At 43.3% G+C, this 22631-nt stretch overlaps 1 protein-coding gene across 2 annotated transcripts in view; it reads right to left on the bottom strand.

Annotated features, from left to right (window-relative positions):
• Positions 1-9850, bottom strand: part of mpped2a (metallophosphoesterase domain containing 2a) — a 175550-nt gene extending 165700 nt beyond the window's left edge. Inside the window, exons 1-2 of one of the 2 annotated variants that reach the window (XM_067994212.1) lie at positions 9348-9850; positions 7134-7414 (exon numbers count right to left, since the gene is read on the bottom strand). In XM_067994212.1, the coding sequence (XP_067850313.1) occupies positions 7134-7285 (152 nt within the window). In that variant the 5' untranslated portion in view covers positions 7286-7414; positions 9348-9850. The remainder of the gene's footprint in view (positions 1-7133; positions 7415-9347) is intronic. The other variant, XM_067994211.1, reaches the window with a different exon arrangement.
• Positions 9851-22631: the final 12781 nt, after the last annotated feature.

The following is a 22631-nucleotide window of genomic DNA, read 5'->3' as shown; positions in this document are numbered from 1 at the left end:
TTACACCCAAGAATAAATCTGCCCCAATAATAACTTCAAAATGAATTGAAAGATTCAATTTATCAGAAGAGTTTATTTAAGTCTTCTCATCAAACTTGGTTGTGAGTCACACGGTTTCCTGATCTGATAATGTGCTCACGTTCCACTTTTATTTCTTTATTGCATGGGTTCACAAACTGAGGACCCCGACCCTAACAGGCCCACGAGATGAACTGGAGAAAATGGGGCTCTCAACCGTGATGTTACGCAAGTGTACAAGACAGTATGGGAAACAGAAATCCTGAAAGTTACTTTAAATTACATTGCAAGAGTAAAACAAGGCATCACAGGTTTAAACTAGTAATAGGCAAAGTTAGGACTGATACCAGCAACAACAACTTGCATTTATATAGTGACATTAACATAGTAAAACATCCCAAGGTACTTCACAGGAGCGTTATCAAACAAAATTTGAAATCGAGCCACATAAGGAGATATTAAGGCAGGTGACCAAAAGTTTGGTCAGAGGTAGGTTTTAAGGAGCATCTTAAAGAAGGAGAGAGAGGTGGAGAGGTTTAGGGAGGGAATTCCAGAGTTTAGGGCCTAGGCAGCTGAAGGTGGAGCGATGAAAATTGGGGATGTGCAAGAGGCCAAAAATGGAGGAGCGCAGAGATCCCAGAGGGTTGTCGGGCTGAAGGAGATTACAGAGATAGGCAAGGACAAGGCCATGAAGTGATTTGAAAACAAGGATGGGAATTTTAAAATTCCTCCCTGCAATCTACTTAATCTAAACGAAAATGTCACACCATTTCCTTTGCAAAGCAAATAAGTTAGGTTATGACACTTGATGTGGTGCAAGATTGGCACTGTGGACTTTTCATGTTAGTCAGGAGAGCAAATACTAAGAACGCTGAGGTTCACCATGGGGTACATGAGATCATGCCCACATCATGTCTCTTTGTATCTTTTACAGTGGTTTCCCCCCTCTGTGTGAGGCTCTTATTTATGTGGCTACAGGAACAGGCATGACGCAAGAAAGTTAGACGTCCCGAGGCACCTACCTCAGCATTTCTAAAAGCCAAACCTTTTACTGAAGCGAAATTTAGTATTCTTATCTTCAACCTCACTCCCTCCCCTAGCCTACTGCTCCTACCCGCAGAAAAAAAGGACTAACTCACAACTGCGAGATGGAATATTTTAAGACAAAAATATCAAATATTTTGAAGAAGAGCAGGGGAATTCCCTCTGGTGTCCTGGTCAATATTTATCCCTCAACCAACAGCTCTAAAACAAATGATCTGGTCATTGTCACACTGTTATTGTGGGACCTTGCTGTGCGCAATTTGGCTGCAGCAATCCCTTACCTTACAACAGTGATTACACTTTAATAAGGACTTCATTTGCTGAAAAGCGCTTTGGAATGTCCTGAGGTCGAGAAAGGCGCTATATAAATGCAAGTCTTTCTTTTCTATATGCTCCTCAAAGACTAGGAACTCCTTTGTTTTTGTAGCAATGTAAGAATGAATGTCAACTAATCACGTGAATGAAAGAAACACGAGTGTAATGAAAAGCAGCAGAGAGAAGCACCTTGTTACTCAGGTTTTAAAAGGTCCATGTGGCTGAATTGGCATGGAGTTTTGTTGAATTTCGTCCTGCCTTCCACAGTTCCTACTAATCAACTGCTGTTTAGTCCATGTTACACCCGTAGCTCGTTAAGGATGTACAGTAATTGCAAGAAGACAAAATAGATGTCTGCAGCGAGCAATGAAAGGCTTGACATCTCACACTAGCATTTGCTAATGACATTCTCAAGATGCTGCTTGTACAGAATTGCTAGCAGTACCGCAGCACCGCGCGAACCCTGGTTGATGGCCAATTCAGCCACAGCATCTACGTTATGATTCTATTTACTGGACACAATAATAGATGGACCGCGAGTGTAACTACTTCCCTACTCTTAGTGTGCTGCGATGGGCTTTATTGCTGTTAATGTGTTTGTGTGCGCAACAAAACAGTGAAGCACAGCACCCCCTGTGAAAGACACAAAAGCAACAAGCCTTAAACATGACTAACACCACAACACTGAACAAACAGAGATAGATAGGAATAAACAGAACCCTTCGAAATCCACATGGTATTTAAGCATCTTCCCAATCTGCAAATTGAAATACTTATTACATTACATTTCCTACATTACAACAGTGACTTCACTTCAAAAGTACTTTGTTAGCTGTAAAGCGCTTTGGGACATCTTGAGGTCGTGAAAGGTGATTTATAAATACAAGTTCTTTCTTTTATCCTAAACCATGCTAAATTTAAATGCTGCCGAACAACAGTTTCTGATCAAGCCACTTGAAGACATTTCCGAACAAAGTATTCATAGAATCATACAGCACAGAAGGAGGCCATTCGGCCCTTCGTGTCTGAGCCGGCTATCCAATTTGTCCAAATTCCCCTACTCTTTCCCCATTGCCCTGCAAATCCCAGAATAATTGAAAGTGCTTCAAAAACGATTTTAAGGCTAGCTTTTTAGTTGCAATATATAGATGGTAGGAGCACACAAGTTGTAAAGCTGTGTGCTTCGTGACTGGTGCCGACGAAAGTAAGGGTGCACTTAGTAAGGGTCTCACTTTGCACCGGTTATAGTGCAGGTGCAGCCTGAATCCAGAGTCAGAGCCTGACCTGACAACAGAACGAAGTGGAGTGAGACTCCCTGAAGGAAGAAGGTCTCGCCTGAACACCCGGCTTATAGTTTCACAATCGGTGCCAATCCCAAACTGCCCCGCACTGATGCTGACAGCGTTACAGTGGCAAAAAATCAGCCCTGCAGTATAAATGTGCCCTGAGTTGGCCATGTCCCACCAGTGAAGTCACGGTCAGAATGACCATCTGTTTCACTTTATGTTTTGGGTTTGTAGTTCACTATCAACAGTGAGTGTTGTGACATTCCAACTCAGCGCTCTTCCCCTCCCTCCCAGCAATGCAAATATCATTGATGTCTCAAGCAAAAGTATGTGTTTTCCACCAATGCAAGCTTCAGAGACGTAAACTGGAGCCAGAATACATTAAGGTTGATTCCCCAATCAGATGGTCCTAGGAGTAGCAGTCATAAGAACTTAGGAACAGGAGGAGGCCAATCAGCCCCTCAAGCCTGTTCCTCCATTCAATTAGATCATGGCTGATCTGTAACTCCATCTACCCGCCTTGGTTCCGTAACCCTTAATACCCTTGCCTAACAAAAATCCATCAATCTCTGTTTTTAAATTTTCAGTTGACCCCCAGCCTCAACAGCTTTTTGGGAGAGAGTGTTCCAGATTTCCACTCCCCTTTGTGTGAAGAAGTGCTTCCTGACATCGCCCCTGAATGGTCTAGCTCTAATTTTAAGGTTGTGCCTCCTTGTTCTGGACTCCCCCACCGGAGGAAATAGTTTCTCTCTATCTACCCTATCAATTCCTTTACTCATCTTAAACACCTCAATTAGATCACCCCTTAATCTTCTATTCTCAAGGGAAAATTGCAGGCCCTCTGCTTGTGATTTCCTCACTACAAGTGTCCGATGGGGGAAATATGCCCTCTAGTTTATATATCACTCATGTGGGGGGAGATTAAGTAGTGGAAAATCAAAGGATACCAAACCGGAACCTCCCTTCAGTTACACCATCTGCTTGGAGTGTCATTTTTTCAGGCAGTGCATTGGTTAACACAGACTGGTTAAAATATCCACTGCACACTATTTCCATGCCATTGTTAAAACATTTAAAATAGTGCACAAAAGAATTTGAGGCAGATACATTGATCATTGCGCAGGGAGAGGAAATTAAAACTTGAAACTGAGACGTGTACATTTTTTAATAAATGGTTCAAACTTGGCAATGCCTAATTCAGAAATAATTGTTTTTTTTAAAGTATCACTTTAAAGAGAGTGTAACTTTTTGCTGCCATTGCCAGTCTTTGAACCAATCCCTGCTTTAAGCTCCTTGTTTCACACCAATAAAGAGGACTAATTTCAAAAGGGTTTTCTTCCAGATATTACCTTCGAGCCATGAAGCTAAGCATTTAGACTAGCTCTGTGCCCGAACTATAAAGTGTTACGTTTATTTGGGGATGAGCTAGCTCAATTCCTCTGCCCAGTTACTGCCAAAAAAAAAATGCAGCCTAGGTGATTTCCATTTGCTAGATTTTTTTTTGTCCCTTAATCTTCCTTTGCTACCAGTTTCTCATCCCCTCAAAGCATGGACTCCTTGACAGGCTACAGTTGCCTCCCCCAGCCCCCGAATGCCCATACAGCGCTTCTTCATTCATAGGTTAGACAAGTGAGCGTACAGATATTCAACTATGGGAGGGCTCATGGCTGAGCCCATCAACAACAACAACTTGCATTTATATAGCGCCTTTAATGTATTAAAATGTCCCTAGGCCCTTCACAGGAATGAATATTAAACAAAATTTGACACCGAGCAACATAAGGAGATATTAGGACAGGCTTGATCAAAGAGGTAGGTTTTAAGGGGCGTCTTAAAGGAGGAAAGGCAGAGAGGCAAAGAGGTTTAGGGAGAGAATTCCAGAGCTTATGGCCTAGGCAGCTGAAGGCACAGCCGCCAATGGTGGGGCGATGAAAATCAGGAATGCGCAAGAGGCCAGAATTGGAGGAGCACAGAGATCTCGGAGGGTTGTAGGGCTGGAGGAGGTTACAGAAATAGGGAGGGGGCGAGGCCACGGAGGGATTTGAAAACAAGGATAAGAATTTTAAACCTCCCCCAGCATGTGCAAATGTGTATGTGCGGATTGAGAGGTTTGCTGATAGGTTGATGATACACTTACAAGACTATAGGGAGTGTTAAGGCACACTCCGCACTCATAATAGTTTCCAATATTCAACGGAAAATTCTTTTTAAAATCAAATATGCTTTAAAATTATACTTAAATAGATGATAAAAATAGAAATGCTGAATGTATGAAGTACAATGGTAATGGCGCTCATTACAATGGATAACAAGTTGCTTGGAGCTAGTTACCGTGTTGACATTTAACTGAGGTTAAGATGACTGCATAAACTGTGGGAGCAAAGTTCAAGCAGCTTATAACTGTTGTGTGAATTCTTAAGATTACACGACAGTCCTGAAATCACTCCAGAACGATGTCTATTTTTTGTTAAAATGTATAGCGTGACGTTCAAGGTTTTTAAAAGAATTCAGTGGGGGGTCTGTTTTACAGTAGACATCGCCTCTTGTGACCGACCGTCAGTGCTCGGTGTTTTTCACATCAATGATTCCAGGAGGACACTGAGAAGAGTGTATTACTGCCTCATGACATTGAGAAGAGACTGTGAAATGAGTTTTACTCCACCAGGATTTATTTGTACACAATATACGTTATACAGCAGCTGCCCATTCAGAATTCTCAAGTATACTCCATTTGTGAGCAAAACCTTCGCTGCCTACTTGTGACGGGGGTGAAAATTCTCTCAGCAAAAAAAAATTCCAGAATGCTTTCTTCCCTCTCCCCTATAATTACTGTAACGTTAACAAAATCACTTTCTCAGAAATTGTACATCTCAAAGGCACACACGTTCCCGTGAGTTCGTTAGTCGATCAATTATGCAGAAACACAGAGATTCTTCCATTTTTTCGTTAAAAATAATTACAGCCGCCACAGGTTGTTATGTCTGGGACAACAGTGTAGGTCACAATTCCACCCCCCACCCCCGACAGTGTGTCCAGCATTTAAAGACTGTGTCCACTGCGTATCCTATATATGAACACTGTTTCCTTTGTGCATCATGTATTTAAAAACTGTTCCCCATTGTGTAGCCTTCCTTCAAAAAATTCTCCCATTGTGTATCCTGTATTTAAAAAACTGTTCCCTGTTGTGTATCATGTACTTGAAATATTGTATCTATTGTGCATCCTGTGTTTGCACACTGTTTCTATTGTGTATCCTGTATTTGAGATTTGCTCTCCATTGTGATATCACATATTTTAGCTCTAACCACATGTGCAGTCTCCATTTAAAAATCAAAGTCAAAATTATTTTGTAAGTTTAAAATATACTTTTCCTTTTTTATTTCAGATTTTTAAACATATTACTTTTAGCTCAAAAATGCAGTTTAGTACACCCATTCTAGAATTAGACAGCAGCGACTACTTTTCAATGAGGTGATGCTAGATATTGATAGATAATAGCTGTGAAATAAGTGCGTTCATTTTTGATTTCAAATGGATCTGTAAATTATGTAAGAGACACACGCAGTGTATTTTTAAGTTCTTTTGACTGATTCTCAAAAGCGCAGAAAGAAAATAAATCCTTGAAACAGTCTGTTTCTCATTCAGAGAGCTTGCTAGCAGCAAAGTGCATTAGAAAGTCAGTGTCTCCTGCTGTTGGCAGGTACGAGCTAGCACATAATACAGTTCACTTACCCCAGCTCCACTGTCTGAGACGTTGAGGCATTTTAATAGCTGCAGTCAAATAAATATGAAGAAATCAGACACCACCTTTGGTTGCAAGTCTGTGAAAACTTTCAGATCGAAGTTTAATAGACATTGCACAGAAGGGCAGGAACGGTCTCAGAACATATTATGTGCTGTCTGAAATTTTGTGACAGTTTAAAACTATCGCTTACATACCATGGGCCAGCAAAAAAGGGAATGCCACCTCATTAAAAATAATAAAGTATCTACATAATGCCGTAATGGAAACCACCTTCTGTTTTATTGTTTTATTCCAGTCAGTCAAAATTAGGAGATGGTTTAAGATATACTTAAGCTCTAGGTATTCCCCTATTCCCTCCACTTTTTATCATAAAATTGACAAATAGGTTACTGCCCACTGTAACAATTTACTTGTCAATTCCAAGCCAAATTTATATATTGTTATGAATCACAAGAAATGTCTGGAGGCTGAGCCCTTTCCCCATGTATTCTTGTTAAATCACTTCAAGAAGTAATTGCAGGAATCCAAACTTTTGTCCAACCTACACCTGGGGGATTTGAAAGTTTTTTTTTAAAAAAGAGACAATAATAAACTTGACTCTTATTTCCCAAGGCTCTATATATATATATATGTGTGTGTTACTTTTAATGCAAATGCAGACCAAAAAAGAAAGCAAAAAGGAGTTAATAGTAGATTGCACAACTAGATAAAGTAAATGTACTCACATATGCACGTGGGGTGGCTGGAAGCGACTCTGGTTAATGTTGTAATGAGTGAAGGCTTGAGTCGGGTTGGAGCTGTACTCATCCACAGTGATGGTAATTTTCCCTTGCGAAGGAATTCCATGAGCCATCATTCCTTGCTGGATAAAATCCATTTACAACTTTCCTTCGGTAAATGCTAAACAGCACATTGTGAGAGTTTTTTTGTGTGTTCCAGCCTTCCAACCGGGAAACTAGTAGCCAAATTAAATCATAAATAAGAGAGCAAATAAAATAGCGTAGTCCTAGAGAGGGAGAAAAAAATACACTATTTGAGAAAATAGGGTGAATTACAGAGGAATTAAATCAAACTCAAGTCTGAGGAGTTCAGTGAAAAAAAAATCGTCCGTCTCTGCCGATTGGCAGAAGCAAATAGAGTCAACAGATTTATACTTTCCAATAATCCAAAATTATATGGAATGATTCCGCCCCCAGCCTCAGATAAATATGATTTTTTTCCTTCCCAAAATAACTCAAAATGTTGGAAAATAAAAATGCTCGCTGTAAATCATACACATTTCCCCCTCAAATACAAATTCTCCAGCCATAAATCCTACCAGAGTCTAACGCCGAGACACTTAAATGCAATTGAGAGCAGCACGACCCCGTATTGCTTGTATCAAAATCTATATGACTCGCATCAGAAAACAGGCTCAAGTTCAAGAACTTGGGATTAAAGACACCATTCCTCGTGGTGAAACTAGCTCATCCCCCAGTCTACCTTTTTAAAAAAAATAGCCCAGCTAAATAAATAAATCTGTCAACGTAAATATTATTGTACAACATCCATCATATGCAACCTGTCTGTGTAAGGACCTGTGTGATAGACCTCACTTGGTTGCAGCTGTGAACTCCCAAGAGGCGAGGTGCTGGGGGAGCCGATCTGTCCTACTCCCTTTGCCCGGCAGTCAGAGCCTCTGGTTCGGACTATCCCCCTGACTTGCTATCCACTCGGTAGCAATGGGCATGAGAGATCGCTCCCCTTTGACTACTGCACAACATCCCCTCTACCCAACGTCATTCATTTCTTCAGCTAATCCCCCCGCCGTCACTCATTCAGATTTTTCCCCCTCTATTTTTAAAAATATATATAATTCAAAACATTACAGATGCAAGATCAGTTAATCACCCAACGTGCCTCTAAGGTCATTACTTAAACTGCATTAAAAGAGGCTGCACTGTTTTTTTCCCATCTGTGTGTACATTTTATTGATAATTGCAAAATGAAAAATAATAACACGCAGGTTTCCTGTAATCGACCACTCTCGATTTTTGGTCAATTTTATAAAACGAAAAAAAATCCCTCCCTTTCCCTGAATATTTGTCAAATCTAGGCCTCGAATGTTTACAAATTTCCGTGCACCCGGAGCATTCGAAATTGTTGCAAAATAGTTGTTTTAAAAATATATATACATATGCATGAAAGATCAATAGTTCAAAATGAGCCTTTTTTTGCGCCCGAATTACCTGCATCAACAGCGAACTCGTTTGCAATTTTACTGAAATTAAATAAAAACAAGCAGAGGGGGGAGGAATAAGACGAGGAGGAGGGGGGGGGGAAGAGACGAGGTCAGTGGATTGCACTTTGCATTAGATCCTGATCTTGCCTTTTGTGCGGTGCGTTACGGGAGAGAGGGGAGGAAAAAAAACAAGAGCCACACAGCCTGGCCTTCGTCGAGGTTGCTTAAAGATCGTAACCATGAAGCAGAGAGAAAGACTTTTGTTGTGTGTGTGTGTGTGTAGAAAAATAACCAGGCAAAAGCTAAAATCATTACCCCCCACACTGGTTAAATAAAAAGAGTTGCTATCTGACACTGTCAAGAAACCCGAGAGCTTGCAATTTCTCAGAACTATTAAATCCGATACATTTGGTTTTTGCAACACAACCTTCGAAAATAGGTTAATTTCAAGCCATCCTGTTTCGCTCCCGTGCTGTAGTGACAAGGCACCTCTAACCCAGCAGCGCCGACCCGGGCTTTTGTGGCTGGTTTTATTCCCCTCTCTTCCTCCCTCCTTTCTCTCTCTCCCTCCCTCTCTCCTTCCTCCCTCTCTCCTTCCTTCCTCCCTCTCCCCCCTCCACTTCCCTCCCACTCCCCCCTCTACTTCCCTCCCTCTCTCTCTCCTTCCCTCTCTATTTTCCTAAGGCAAAAGGTTCTGTTTCTGCTTTTTTTTTATTACCTCGGCTTGTTTTTTTTGTTTTTGTGGTTGGCTCAGGAATCCAGGACTGTCCTTTTCGGGCTCTTCATAGGAGTCGATCCATCAGTGGGGAGAATAAAGGGGAGAGGGAGGGAGGGTATGGAGGGGAGAGGGGAAGGGAGATGGGGTGGTGGGGGGGAGGAAGAGAGAGAGAGATTGCCCGGGATGTCTGCCTGGAGAGCAATTGGGGAGGGGGTGGTTGGGGTGGGGGAGAGGAGGGGGGGAGGGAAGGACGCCTTATTTAAGGTGAGGTCTCTGTTTTTTCGCTCTCTTCCCTCCCCGGGGCACGAACCTCCGACCCGCCGGCACCCGGGAGCTGATCGCAGCGTAGCCTCGCTTTCGACCTTCGCTCGGGTCAACGCTCCCGCAGGAGGGAGAGAGAGAGAGGAGGGGGGGAGCAGTGCAACAAAAAGAGGAGAGAGAGAGAGAGAGGGGGGCAGAGGGAGACCCAAAGGGGAAGGAGAGGAAGGTGGGAAAAGGACTAGGTCATTGACAGGCACAGAGAAAGAGAGAGAGAGGAATGCAAAGGACAAACAGAGAACAGCACACCAGGGAAAGGGAGTGATACACAATATACTCAGCGCAGATTTCTCTCTCTCTACATATATAAAGATCACATTTCATGCAATAACTTCCTTCTTTAAAAACAACTTCAGAAGTATTTTTTTAAAATGAAACTTTTAATATATTTATGTGTTCCTTCTTATCAACTTTTTTTTTGTGTGTGGGGTCTCAATTTAATTTTACTCCTTTGCAAGGCTTCCCCCTTTCTATAGATCAAATAAACAGGGATTTAGAGCAGTTGGAAATAAGCCAAGAGAGAGAGAACAGACTACTGAGAGTGGCGGCAAAAGAGAGAGTGAAACAAACTAGTTCACAATTAATTTCTGAATAGGTAACTCTGCTCTGATAAATGGCTGTTAATTTACAGTTGGGCTTGGCCCCGAGTGTCTGCGGCATCTGTCGGGGTCTGCGTGTGATCCGACCGGTCAGCCGTTAACCCTTAGAAAGACGGGCGGATTGGAAACTGAGCTGAAGTAAAGTCTGCAAATCAGCTGATGCCAAATAAGCAAGGCGGAGGGGGTGGGGGAAGGGGTTTTAAGAGAGTGGTGGGGAGGGGGAGTGGGGAGGGGGAGAGGGCTGGGAGGGAAGGGGTGAGGAGTGGGGTTGAGGGGAGGTGTTGAGGGGTGCGGTGGGGTTGAGGGGAGGTGTTGAGGGGTGCGGTGGGGTTGAGGGGAGGTGTTGAGGGGTGAGGAGTGGGGTTGAGGGGAGGTGTTGAGTGGTGGGTTGGGGAGGGAAGGGGTGAGGAGTGGGATTGAGGGGAGGTGTTGAGGTTTGCGGTGGAGAGGGCAGGGTTGAGGGGAGATGTTGAGTGGTGGGTTGGGGAGGGAACGGGTGAGGAGTGGGATTGAGGGGAGGTGTTGAGGTTTGCGGTGGAGAGGGCAGGGTTGAGGGGAGATGTTGAGTGGTGGGTTGGGGAGGGAAGGGGTGAGGAGTGGGGTTGAGGGGAGGTGTTGAGGGGTGGGGTGGGGTGGGGGAGAGGGGGAGGGAAGGGGTGAGGAGTGGGGTTGAGGGGAGGTATTGAGGGGTGGAGTTGAGGGGGTGGGGGGAGGGGTCATCGTCACCTAATTGTTATGTATAGTGTTTCCCAAAATGTCAAGAAGTTTATGTGAAAAATGGCACTAAGGGAGAGAGGGGATTAGAGTTAGCACATTGAAAAAGAAAAAATATTTTCTGCACTCAGGTCAAGTTCATCATTTGTTGCAAAAAGACCATGGACTGAGTAACTCAGGCAGCAGAGAAGCTTGCACCCTGGGTGTTGGAATTGAATCCACAGTATTTGTTTTAAAATTGTCTCTGTTTATCTGAATCTTCCATCAATACTTAAAGCTGCCATCATACCGCCACTTGTTGAGTTCAGAGTATGAGAGATCAGAGTACATGAGTTGGCTCCCAGCATTTGCACTGTTAATAACAACAGAAAATGCTGGAAATGGGTCAGGCAGCATCTGTAGAGCGAGGAACGTAGGGTTAACGGTTCAGGTCAATGACTGTTGCAGGTTTGCACTGTTATATCTGGCTCCCTTATCCCAGCTGTAGAATCGTAGACCCAAGAAAAACTGGACCCACCAGGACGAGGGTCAGATCTTAATATTGTAAATGCCACATGGACACTTGCCCCCTCCCCTCGCCCCTGAATCTGAACGAAACACAGCAATGCAAAATGCGGCTGATGGGTGCAGGGTCACTGTTGTGCGGTGATTGAATAAGTTAAATTCTGTTTTTATTATGTGGGATTTCAGGAGTTTTACCAGTGTTCTGGGAAATTACGTTCCACAATATGATGAAACGTAATATTTCAGTGACTTGCTCTGGCTCTGCAACACTTTAAAGAAAGAAAGAATGTGCATTTATATAGCCCCTTTCACGACCTCAGCGTGTCCCAAAGCGCTTTACAGCCAATGAAGTGCATTATGAGGTGGAGACACTGTTGTAGGAAATGGAACAGCCAATTTCCATACAGCAAGTTCCCACAAACAGCAATGAGATAAATGACCAGATAATTTGTTTTAGGGGTTGGTTGAGGGATAAATATTGTCCAGAACACCTCCCCTGCTCTTCTTCGAAAAAGTGCCATGGGATCTTTTACATTCACCCGAGAGGGCAGACGGGGCCTCGGTTTAACGTTTCATCTGCAAGACGGCACCACCAACAGTGCAGCACTCCCTCAGTACTGTCCTGGAATGCCAGCCTAGATTATGGAGTGGGGCTTAAACCCACAACCTTCTGACTCAGAGGCAAGAGTGCTACCCACTGAGCCATGGTGTATCTTAGACCGGGGTGTCCAAGTTTTTGTCTTCATGGGCTGTGTACCACAGAGTCCCGGGGTCACATTAAGTTTAAATCCACGTTCCCATTAATCTGTATGTATCTCAATAGCCTGCTGATACTAACAGTCCTTGGTGTTCTAATCGAGGATTTATCCACCAGTGAGGCCACAGCGCCAAGAACAGCTCTTTCCAAAACTCTAGGCCCGCAAATTCAAACGGGACAAAGCAGCAAATAAGAAATATAAGTGCAATTGGATTGAGTAACCTGGGTTTGAGGCCAGGGTCTAGGGGCCACAGGGTGGACACCTCTGCCTCAGGCTGCAGTGACCTTGCAGCTAATGACCTGAGATTGGTATCTGCTGGCTATGAAGTGCAGTCTGCAAAACCTTGTTATTATTGTGCATTGGCCTGAGTCTAACTGGCATATCGTCGCAGCGACAAAGCTGTGCACGATCAGGCTTCAATGCACGCAGCAAGATCTGCTCCTGGGCACCTCATATATTAACGTTAGAAGAGAAATGGGTGGGAACCTCCGCTTTGTCCACATATTAAAAAAACACTAAATCAAAAGCAAAAAATACTGCGGATGCTGGAAATCTGAAATAAAAACAGAGAATGTTGGAAATATTCAGCAAGTCAGGCAGCACCTGTGGAGAAAGAAACAGGGTTAATGTTTCCAGGTTGATGACCCTTCGCCAGAACTGACAAAAGGTCATCGAGCTGAAACGTTAACTCTGTTTCTTTCTCCACAGATGCTGCCTCACTTGCTGAATATTTCCAGCATTCTGTTTTTATTTTTAAAAATTCCGTTCAAACTGCACAGAATTTCCCACAGACCACCTGCAAAAACAACAACTTGCATTATACAGCGCCTTTAACGTAGTAAAGTCCCAAGGCGCTTCACAGGAGTGATTATCAAACAAAATTGACACCAAGCCACATAAGGAGATATTAGGACAGATGACCAAAAGCTTGGTCAAAGAGATAGGTTTTTAGGAGTATTTTAAAGGAGGAGAGAGAGGCGGAGAGGTTTAGGGAGGGAATTCCAGAGCTTAAGGCCTTGGCAGCTGAAGGCACGGCCGGTAATGGTGGTGCAGTGAAAATCGGGGATGCACAAGATTCCAGAATTGGAGGAGCGCAGAGATCTCGGAGAGTTGTAGGGCTGGAGGAAATTACAGAGATAGGGAGGGGCGAGGCCATGGAGGGATTTGAAAACAAGGATGAGAATTTTAAAATTGAGGTGTTCTCGGACTGAGAGCCAATGTAGGTCAGTGAGCACAGGGGTGATGGATGAAGGGGACTTGGTGAGAGTTAGGATACGGGCAGCAGAGTTTTAGATGAGCTCAAGTTTACGGACGGTGGAAGGTGGGAGGCCGCCAGGAGAGCATTGGAATAATCGAGTCTGGAGGTAACACTTTTGAACCGCGGCTTCATGCTGAGAAGGAGTCATACTGTAGCTGGTGGGAACTCAAAAGTGATGTGAGGCACTTGCTTAGCTTCAATGTGCTTGCATAAGTTTTATTTTGTATTAGTGCCATGCTAATGGCACCAGCTCCCAATGCTATTGGTCTCACAATGGCAATGGCAATACCAAAGATAAACTCTGTAGATTCACTAATGCCAGCTGCTAAGAATCCGCATTACAAAAATGGTGTCTTGCCAGTCGCTAGCCACAGTCAATCTTTTGGTATTGCTGTTGGCTATGTGAGACCAATGATCAGGAGCTGGTGATATTAGCATAATATAAAAGTGGCTTTGGACTTGACACCTGAATTATACTGCTGCGTTTTGCAACAATGCACAGCCAATGGATCTAGGGAGGGTACATGGAATTGAGGCGCAGATCAGCCACAATCTAATTGAATGGTGGAGCAGGCTTGAGGGGGCTGAATAGCCTACTCCTGTTCCTATGTTCCAAACCCACAGTGAATCAATGCGAGGGTGGCAGTATAACTTCAACTTAATTTGAAATTTTTGGCTTGCAAGCTTCCTCGTATCAATAGCAATATCACCAATGCAACCAGAACATATTACTTTGATGTATGAGCAAGGAATTGGCTGGAATAGATTGGGATTTATTCTTAGTTGGTAAATCGACAGACCAGTAGAGGACTCTATTGAAGGAGGTAATTAGATTACAAAACAACTATACACCCCTGAAAGGCAATGGGATACTTCTGGGGCAAAAGTGCCAAGATCTATAACGATTGATAGGATAAGTATCAAACAAAAGGAGAAACTTATATATGGGGCAAGGGTGAGGACTGGGAGGATTATAGACGGAAACCAAGACAATAATAAGAGTGGAAAAGAGCTGGAGTTAAAAAAAACTCTTGCAGATGGTATCAAGGGCGATAGCAAAGATTTTTGTGTATATTAAGAAAAAAATGATAAGGACAGGGCAGAAATGCGAAATGAACATTTCACTTCAGTTGAGACAGTGAAAATGAATCCCAAAGAAAGTTAGAGATTAGTCAAGGGAAGATATTTACAGATTCTAATGGATAAGATAATGACTTGCATCTCGGCAAGTCTCCAGGCCCAGATGGTTTCCACTCAGCGCATGAGAAAAAAGACAGCTGAATTGGGAATGCACTGACCTTGTGAGAAACCCGGCAGCAATTCACCAGGATGATTACCTGGGATGGAGACACTTGGGTTAAATTCACTGGTGCTAGGCCCATAGAAGTTTACAGCACTGAAGGAGGCCATATGGCTCATCATCTCTGTGCCAGCTCTTTGCTAGAGTAATTCAAAACTACTTTCCTGCTCTCTCCTCATAGTCCTGCATCTTCCTCTGCTTCAAATATTTATCCAATTTTCCCTTAAGAGGTGCAATTGTCACTGCTGCAACTATTCCCTGTGGCAAAGCATTTCATGCACCAATCCTCTGCATAAAGAAATGCTTCCTAACCTCTCTCCTCACTTTTCTGGTGCTAGTTTTAAATCACTGAGTCCTCGTCACTGACTTCCCAAAGAGAAAATAACCTTCCCTATTCACCCAATAAAAACCGTCAGCATTTTAAGGAACGTTCTAACTGAGATGTTTAAAATGATGAAGGAAATTGACAGGTTATATAGGGAATGACTGTTTACTTTTGTAGGGACATCATTTTATAATTTGGGCAAAAACAGTTAAAAGCAAATCCAGGAAAAATATCTTCACATATAGGCTTGTGAGAATGTGAAGCACACTCCCCAAGGGACACAGATGTAGAATCAATTGAAATGTTTAAAGGGGAGATAGACACTTACTGGGGCAGTAATGGCAATAAGGAATGTGAGAGTAGATTCAGTGGTTATTTGCACGGAGAGAGCAGATACATAGGGTAATGCACGATACATTAGGATACCACACCAAAGGGAACATTGAACTGGACAGTAGACCTGCAATTTAGTGGTCTGTTTTACTTAGTGAGCTGAAATGCATGTGCCCACTTCATGCTCTAGATTTGATGCAAAAATATGAAAGAAAGAAAGAAACAAACAAAGAGAGAAAGAAAAAAGAAAGTCCTCAGATGTCCCAAATCACATTACAACCAATGAAATGTAGTCACTGTTGTAATGTAGGAAACACAGCAGCCAATTGGCACACAGCAAGGTCCCATAAACAGCAATGATTACATAGAATTACATAGAATGTACAGCACAGAAATAGGCCATTTGGCCCAACTGGTCCATGTTGGTGTTTATGCTCCACACGAGCATCCTCCCTCCCTACTTCATCTCACCCTATCAGTATATCCTTCTATTCCTTTCTCCCTCATGTGTTTATCGAGCTTCCCCTTAAGTGCATCTTAGCTAGTCGCCTCAACTACTCCTTGTGATAGATAGCGAGTTCCACATTCTGACCACTCTCTGGATAAAGAACTTTCTCCTGAATTGCCTATTGGATTTATTGGTGATTATCTTATATTTATGGCCCCTAGTGCTGTCTCCCCACAATGGAAACATCTTCTCTACGTCTACCCTATCAAACCCTTTCATAATCTTAAAGACCTCTATAAGGTAACCCCTCAGTCTTCCCTTTTCTAGAGAAAAGAGCCCCAGCCTGCTCAATGTTTCCTGATAAGGATATCCTCTCAGTTCTGGTATCATCCTTGTTAATCTTTTTTGCACCTTCATAGTGTAATTACATTCCATTGATATCTTCCTGCAGTCTACAGCATTCTTCCTCACTATCAACCACACAGCCAATTTTTCATAATAATCACAGAATCATAGAAATTTACAGCACAGAAGGAGACCATTCAACCCATCGTGTCTGTGCCAGCCAGAAAAGAGCTATCCAGTCTAATCCCACTTTCCAGCTCTTGGTCCGTAGCCTTATACATTACGGCACCTCAAGTGCACATCCCAAGTACCCTTTAAATGTGATGAGGGTTTCTGCCTCTACCACCCTTTCAGGCAGTCAGTTTCAGACCCCCACCAACCTCTGGGTAAAAAAATTTCCTCAACTCCCCTCTAATCCTTCTACCAATCACTTTAAATCTATACCCCACCCCGGTTATTGACCTCTCTGCTAAGGGAAATAGGTCCTTCCTATCCACTCTATCTAGGCCCCTCATAATATTATACACCTCAATTAAATCTCCCCTCAGCCTCCTCTGTTCCAAAGAAACCAACCCCAGCCTATCCAATCTTTTCTCATAGCTAAAATTCTTCAGTCCTGGCAACGTCCTCATAAATCTCCTCAGTACCCTCTCTGGTGCAATTGCATCTTTCCTGTAATGTGGAGACCAGAACTGTACGCAGTACTCTAGCTGTGGCCTAACTGGTGTTTTATACATAAATTCCCTGCTCTTATATTCTATGCCTATGGCTAATAAGGGAAAGTATCCCGAATGCCTTCTTAACCACCTTATCTACCTGTCTTGCTACCTCTAGGGATTTGAGTACATGCACTCCACTGTTCCTCTGCACCTCTCAGTATCCTCCCATTTATTATGTACTCCCTTGCCTTGTTTGCCCTAACCAAATGAATTACCTCACACTTCTCCGGATTGAATTCCATTTGCCACTTTTCTGCCCACCTGACCAGTCCATTGATATCTTCCTGCAGTCTACAGCTTTCTTCCTCACTATCAACCACACGGACAATTTTTGTATCACCTGCAAACTTCTCAATCATGCCCCCTACATTTAAGTCTAAATGATTGATATATACCACAAAAAGCAAGGGACCAAGTACTGAGCCCTGCGGAACCCCACTGGAAACAGCGTTCCAGTCACAAAAATACCCGTCAACCATTACCCTTTGCTTCCTGCCACTGAGCCAATTTTGGATCCAACGTGCCACTTTGCTTAGGATCCCATTGGCTTTTGCTTTTCTGACCAGTCTGCCATGTAGGATCTTGTCAAAAGCCTTGCTAAAATCCATATAGACTACATCAAACGCACTACCCTTATCGACCCTCCTTGTTAGCTCCTCAAAAAATTCAATCAAGTTAGTCAGTACTGTTCACAGTACTCCAAGTGTAGTCTAACCAAGGTTCTATACAAGTTTAACATAATTTCTCTGCTTTTCAATTCTATCCCTCTAGAAATGAGCCCCAGTGCTTGGTTTGCTTTTTTTATGACCTTATTCACATGCGTCGCTACTTTTAGTGATTTGTGTACCTGTATCCCCAGGTCCCCCTGCTCCTCTACCCCATTTAGACTCTTATTATCCAAGCAGTATGTGGCTCCCTTATTCTTCCCACCAAAATGAAAGCCTCACACTTATCTATATAGAAATTCAGATAAATAACCAGATAATCTGTTTTAGTGATGTTGGTTGAGGGATAAATGTTAGTCAGATCTCCCCTGCTCTTCTTCGAATAGTGCCGTGGGATTTACATCCACCTTAGAGGGCAGACGGGGCCTCGGTTTGATCTTTTTCCTTGTTTTCCCATTTGGAATGGGAGCAAAGAATGCTCCAATGAAGCTCTCAAACTGTCTTTGTACGTTTATTTTTCTAATGTTTAGTGTATTTTTTAAGGCATATCTTTTCACATTTCTGAAATGTTTAGTGATATTTATTAAAAAAAATATATTTTTGGGGTTATTTTCTTTACTCCTTCAGATAAATTTGTTTTTAAAAAACGTTTCAAACAGAGTTGAGGTGGCACAAGGAATATAGAGAGGTCAGTAGGCCCCACACCAAATCTGCAAACCATGGCACTCCTACCTGTGAATGATCGAGTACAAGTATCTCAGCTTGCTTCAGGTCAGCAGGGCAGTGCATTGCCATTTGCAGCAAGGACACCAGCCATCAACGTATCATAGGAACAACACTGCCAGTGACTGGGAAGGTTACCATTGCCCTCAATTGTAAGGTCATTCCTGGCTAGCATACAATGTCAGGTAATGTTGTACGCTAGCCAGGAATGAGCTTATAGATATTATAATTGAGGGCAATGTATCAAACAGGCGACTGCTGTATCGGTCAGCACAGCCGCTCCTTCATCTCCTTTCCCACTGATTAGAATGATACAGCTACCTCATGCCAGTGCATTTCCCAAAGTACGGGGGCATCACTGATGGCTTGCATGTGCCAAACCTGAAGTCCTTCCTGGGTGTCAGTGGGTGACCTTGTTTGTGTTACAACGGTTTGCACCGTGAAGCCCCTGGAAGATGTGAATGTGGCAGAGGCTTTCAATTGTACATTGCACTTTTGACTATGTACAGAATGGCTATGCACAATATGCAATGAAGGAGCTATAAGGTTGTATGAGGACTCGGCCTTGGCCAGTAATAAAAGTGAAGCAGATCGACAGGCAGCACTTTATGGCATGGACTCTTGCCTCATCTACCTGGTACTGTTGGTTAGTCTTATCATGCCAGGTTCCTTAAAGTGGGGGATCTTCTCCTGGATCTGTTCCTATGTCATGCAAGTTCTATAGACAGCAATGAGCCTGGTTGCCACCTCCAGTTAGACATGGTGCATGCTGTGTTCTGGGGAAGATGCCCTAGAGTTCCAAACAGAGCAATCCTTGAATTAAAGGTTAATCTCCCGGAAACTGCTGCAAGGAACCAGGGAGAAGAATCTTAGGGGCATATATTAAAAAAAAAGAATGATGGCAAAAATAAGCTATTTGGCTGACAGTCAAGAGTCAACCAATCGGGTAACAAAGAGTCTATTTGTTTTCCGATTGGTGCGTGACAACGATGTGCTGCGAGGATGGACGTGCTGGTTTGCGGGAGCAGTTATTATGCCAGTGATGTGTTGGCGTAGATTTAGGCCCCAAAATTTAGGCACAGCGAGACCCAAAGTCACCTGATATCGATGTAACTAGATGAGTAATTGCATTTCTCTTTTATTTTTACCTGGAAAGAAACACGTTTATAATTACTGACACTTGTTCTAAAATACCATTTTTCATAGAAATAATTTTAACTGTCAACTAGACACTGCAGCGTCTGTCCTAGAGATGCAAATGCTTTTTCAAGCTCCCCTCCAGTGCACCAGCGACGTAATTAAATGAACATTCAACCTAAATACATAAATTGCGAGATCCAGAGCATTCCCCATGGAGCTGTGTTAGTGCACATGTGATATTTCTAAGGCCAGGTAGTTTCATTCTATCACTTATGTTTTGTAAATAACTAAAATACAACTGCAGAGTTCTTAGAATTGCTGACTTCATTATCATGCGATTGAGGTAGAGGTTGGTGCATTGGATAGGAAAGATTTTGCAAGTATATATCAAAATAAATAAATTCTGGGCCAACTCAGCAATACAATTATAAAGGTGATTATATTTGGGTTTCCTTAATTAGTTGCACTTAGACTACCAGATTAGAACAAAGTTTAATTTATTGGCAAGTTTGATTATTGAAAGAAATATGCAATAAAGTAAAAATGTTAACATATAAGCATATAGTTTTGATCAACTTTATTAGGACATGATTAAAACAACCATAAATTTAAATCAAAAGCAAAATACCACGGATGCTGGAAATCTAATTTCTATATTCTAATTTCTACCTGACCGGCTGTGTGTTTCTAGCATTTTCTGTTTTTATTTCATAAATTTAAGCCTCTATCCAGCCATTTAGATTATAGAAATTAGAATGCAAGATAATACCACTGAATTTGTGATCATTTTGTGTTCCGGCGTAGGCAAATGATGTCCGCAGGAAATTTGGGTGTAAGTTCCAGTCGGCAATGTCGGTGCAGAAACTGGCGTAAATTTTGGTGTAATTTCTGCGTGACTGTGATCCAGGAAATTCCGAGCCACAATTTACATTTTAGAGATCTGAGAATCCCAAAATAGATACACTGTATAACCAAATTCTCACATGAAGGGAAATCCCTGCTCATTGTTCAATTCAGCTCAGCTTCATGAAGCTTGTAGCACTCTTGCGTTTTGAAGAGAAGAAAGAACCTGTTTGTGTTTTTTTGTTTAATAGAATCACAGAATCATAGAAAATTTACGGCACAGATGGAGGCCATTCGGCCCATTGTATCCGTGCCGGCTCAGAAACGAGCCGCTCAGCCTAATCCCACTTTCCTGTATTTGGTCCGTAGCCCTGCAGGTCACGGCTCTACCGGTGCACATCCAGGTATTTTTTAAATGAGTTGAGGGTTTCTGCATCTACCACCTTCTCAGGCAGTGAGTTCCAGACCCCCACTACCCTCTGGGTGAAAAATTTTTTCCTCATTTCCACTTCTACCAATCACTTTAAATCTATGCCCCCTGGTATTGACCCCTCCGCTAAGGGAAGTAGGTCCTTTCTATCCACCCTATCTAGGCCCCTCATAATTTTGTACACCTCAATCAAATCACCCCTCAGCCTCCTCTGTTCCAAGGAAAACAATCCCAGCCTATCCAATCTGTCATCATAGCTAAAATTCTCCAGTCCAGGCAACATCCTCGTAAATCTCCTCTGCATCCTCTCTAGTACAATTACATCCTTCCTGTAATGTGGTGACCAGAACTGTGCACAGTACTCAAGCTGTGGCCTAACTAGTGTTTTACACAGTTCCAGCATAACATCCCTGCTTTTATATTCTATGCCTCGGCTAATAAAGGAAAGCATTCCATATGCCTCCTTAACCACCTTATTTACCTGTCCTGCTACCTTCAGGGATCTGTAGACATGCACTCCAAGGTCCCTCACTTCATCTACACCTCTCAGTATCCTCCCATTTATTGTGTGTTGTCATGTTTGCCTTGTTTGCTCTCCCCAAATGCATTACCTCACACTTCTCCAGATTGAACTCCATTTGCCACTTTTCGGCCCATCTGACCAGTCCATTGCTATCTTCCTGCAGTCTACAGCTTTCCTCCTCACTATCAACCACACGGCCTATCTCTGTGTCATCCGCAAATTTCTTAATCATGTCCCCTACGTTTAAGTCCAAATCGTTAATGTATACCACAAAAAGCAAAGGACCTAGACCAAGCCCTGCAGCACCCCACTGGAAACAGCCTTCCAGTTGCAAAATAATGAAGCAGTCCGAGCCCGCATGCAGCAAGACCTGGACAACATCCAGGCTTGGGCTCATAAGTGGCAAGTAACATTCGCGCCAGATAAGTGCCAGGCAATGACCATCTCCAACAAGAGAGAGTCTAACCACCTCCCCTTGACATTCAACGGCATTACCATCGCCGAATCCCCCACCATCAACATCCTGGGGGTCACCATTGACCAGAAACTTAACTGGACCAGCCATATAAATACTGTGGCTACGAGAGCAGGTCAGAGGCTGGGTATTCTGCGGCGAGTGACTCACCTCCTGACTCCCCAAAGCCTTTCCACCATCTCCAAGGCACAAGTCAGGAGTGTGATGGAATACTCTCCACTTGCTTGGATGAGGGCAGCTCCAACAACACTCAAGAAGCTCAACACCATCCAAGATAAAGCAGCCCGCTTGATTGGCACCGCATCCACCACCCTAAACATTCACTCCCTTCACCACCGGCGCACTGTGGCTGCAGTGTGTACCATCCACAGGATGCACTGCAGCAACTCGCCAAGGCTTCTTCGACAGCACCTCCCAAACCCGCGACCTCTACCACCTAGAAGGACAAGAGCAGCAGGCACATGGAAACAACACCACCTGCACGTTCCCCTCCAAGTCACACACCATCCCGACTTGGAAATATATCGCCGTTCCTTCATTGTCGCTGGGTCAAAATCCTGGAACTCCCTTCCTAACAGCACTGTGGGAGAACCTTCACCACACGGACTGCAGCGGTTCCAGAAGGCGGCTCACCACCACCTTCTCGAGGGCAATTGGGGATGGGCAATAAATGCTGGCCTTGCCAGCGACGCCCACATCCCGTGAACGAATAAAAAACACACCCATCGACCATTACCCTTTACTTCCTGCCACTGAGCTAATTTTGGATCCAATTTGCCACATTCCCTTGAATCCCATGGGCCTTTACTCTTTTGACCAGTCTGCCATGTGGGACCTTGTCAAAAGCCTTGCTAAAATCCATGT

This window comes from Heptranchias perlo, chromosome 12, assembly GCF_035084215.1.
Source record: "Heptranchias perlo isolate sHepPer1 chromosome 12, sHepPer1.hap1, whole genome shotgun sequence".
In the NCBI taxonomy this organism is placed as follows: Eukaryota; Metazoa; Chordata; class Chondrichthyes; order Hexanchiformes; family Hexanchidae; genus Heptranchias; species Heptranchias perlo.
Note: the sequence above shows the minus strand (reverse complement) of the source record. Positions and strands in the feature narration are given on the sequence as shown.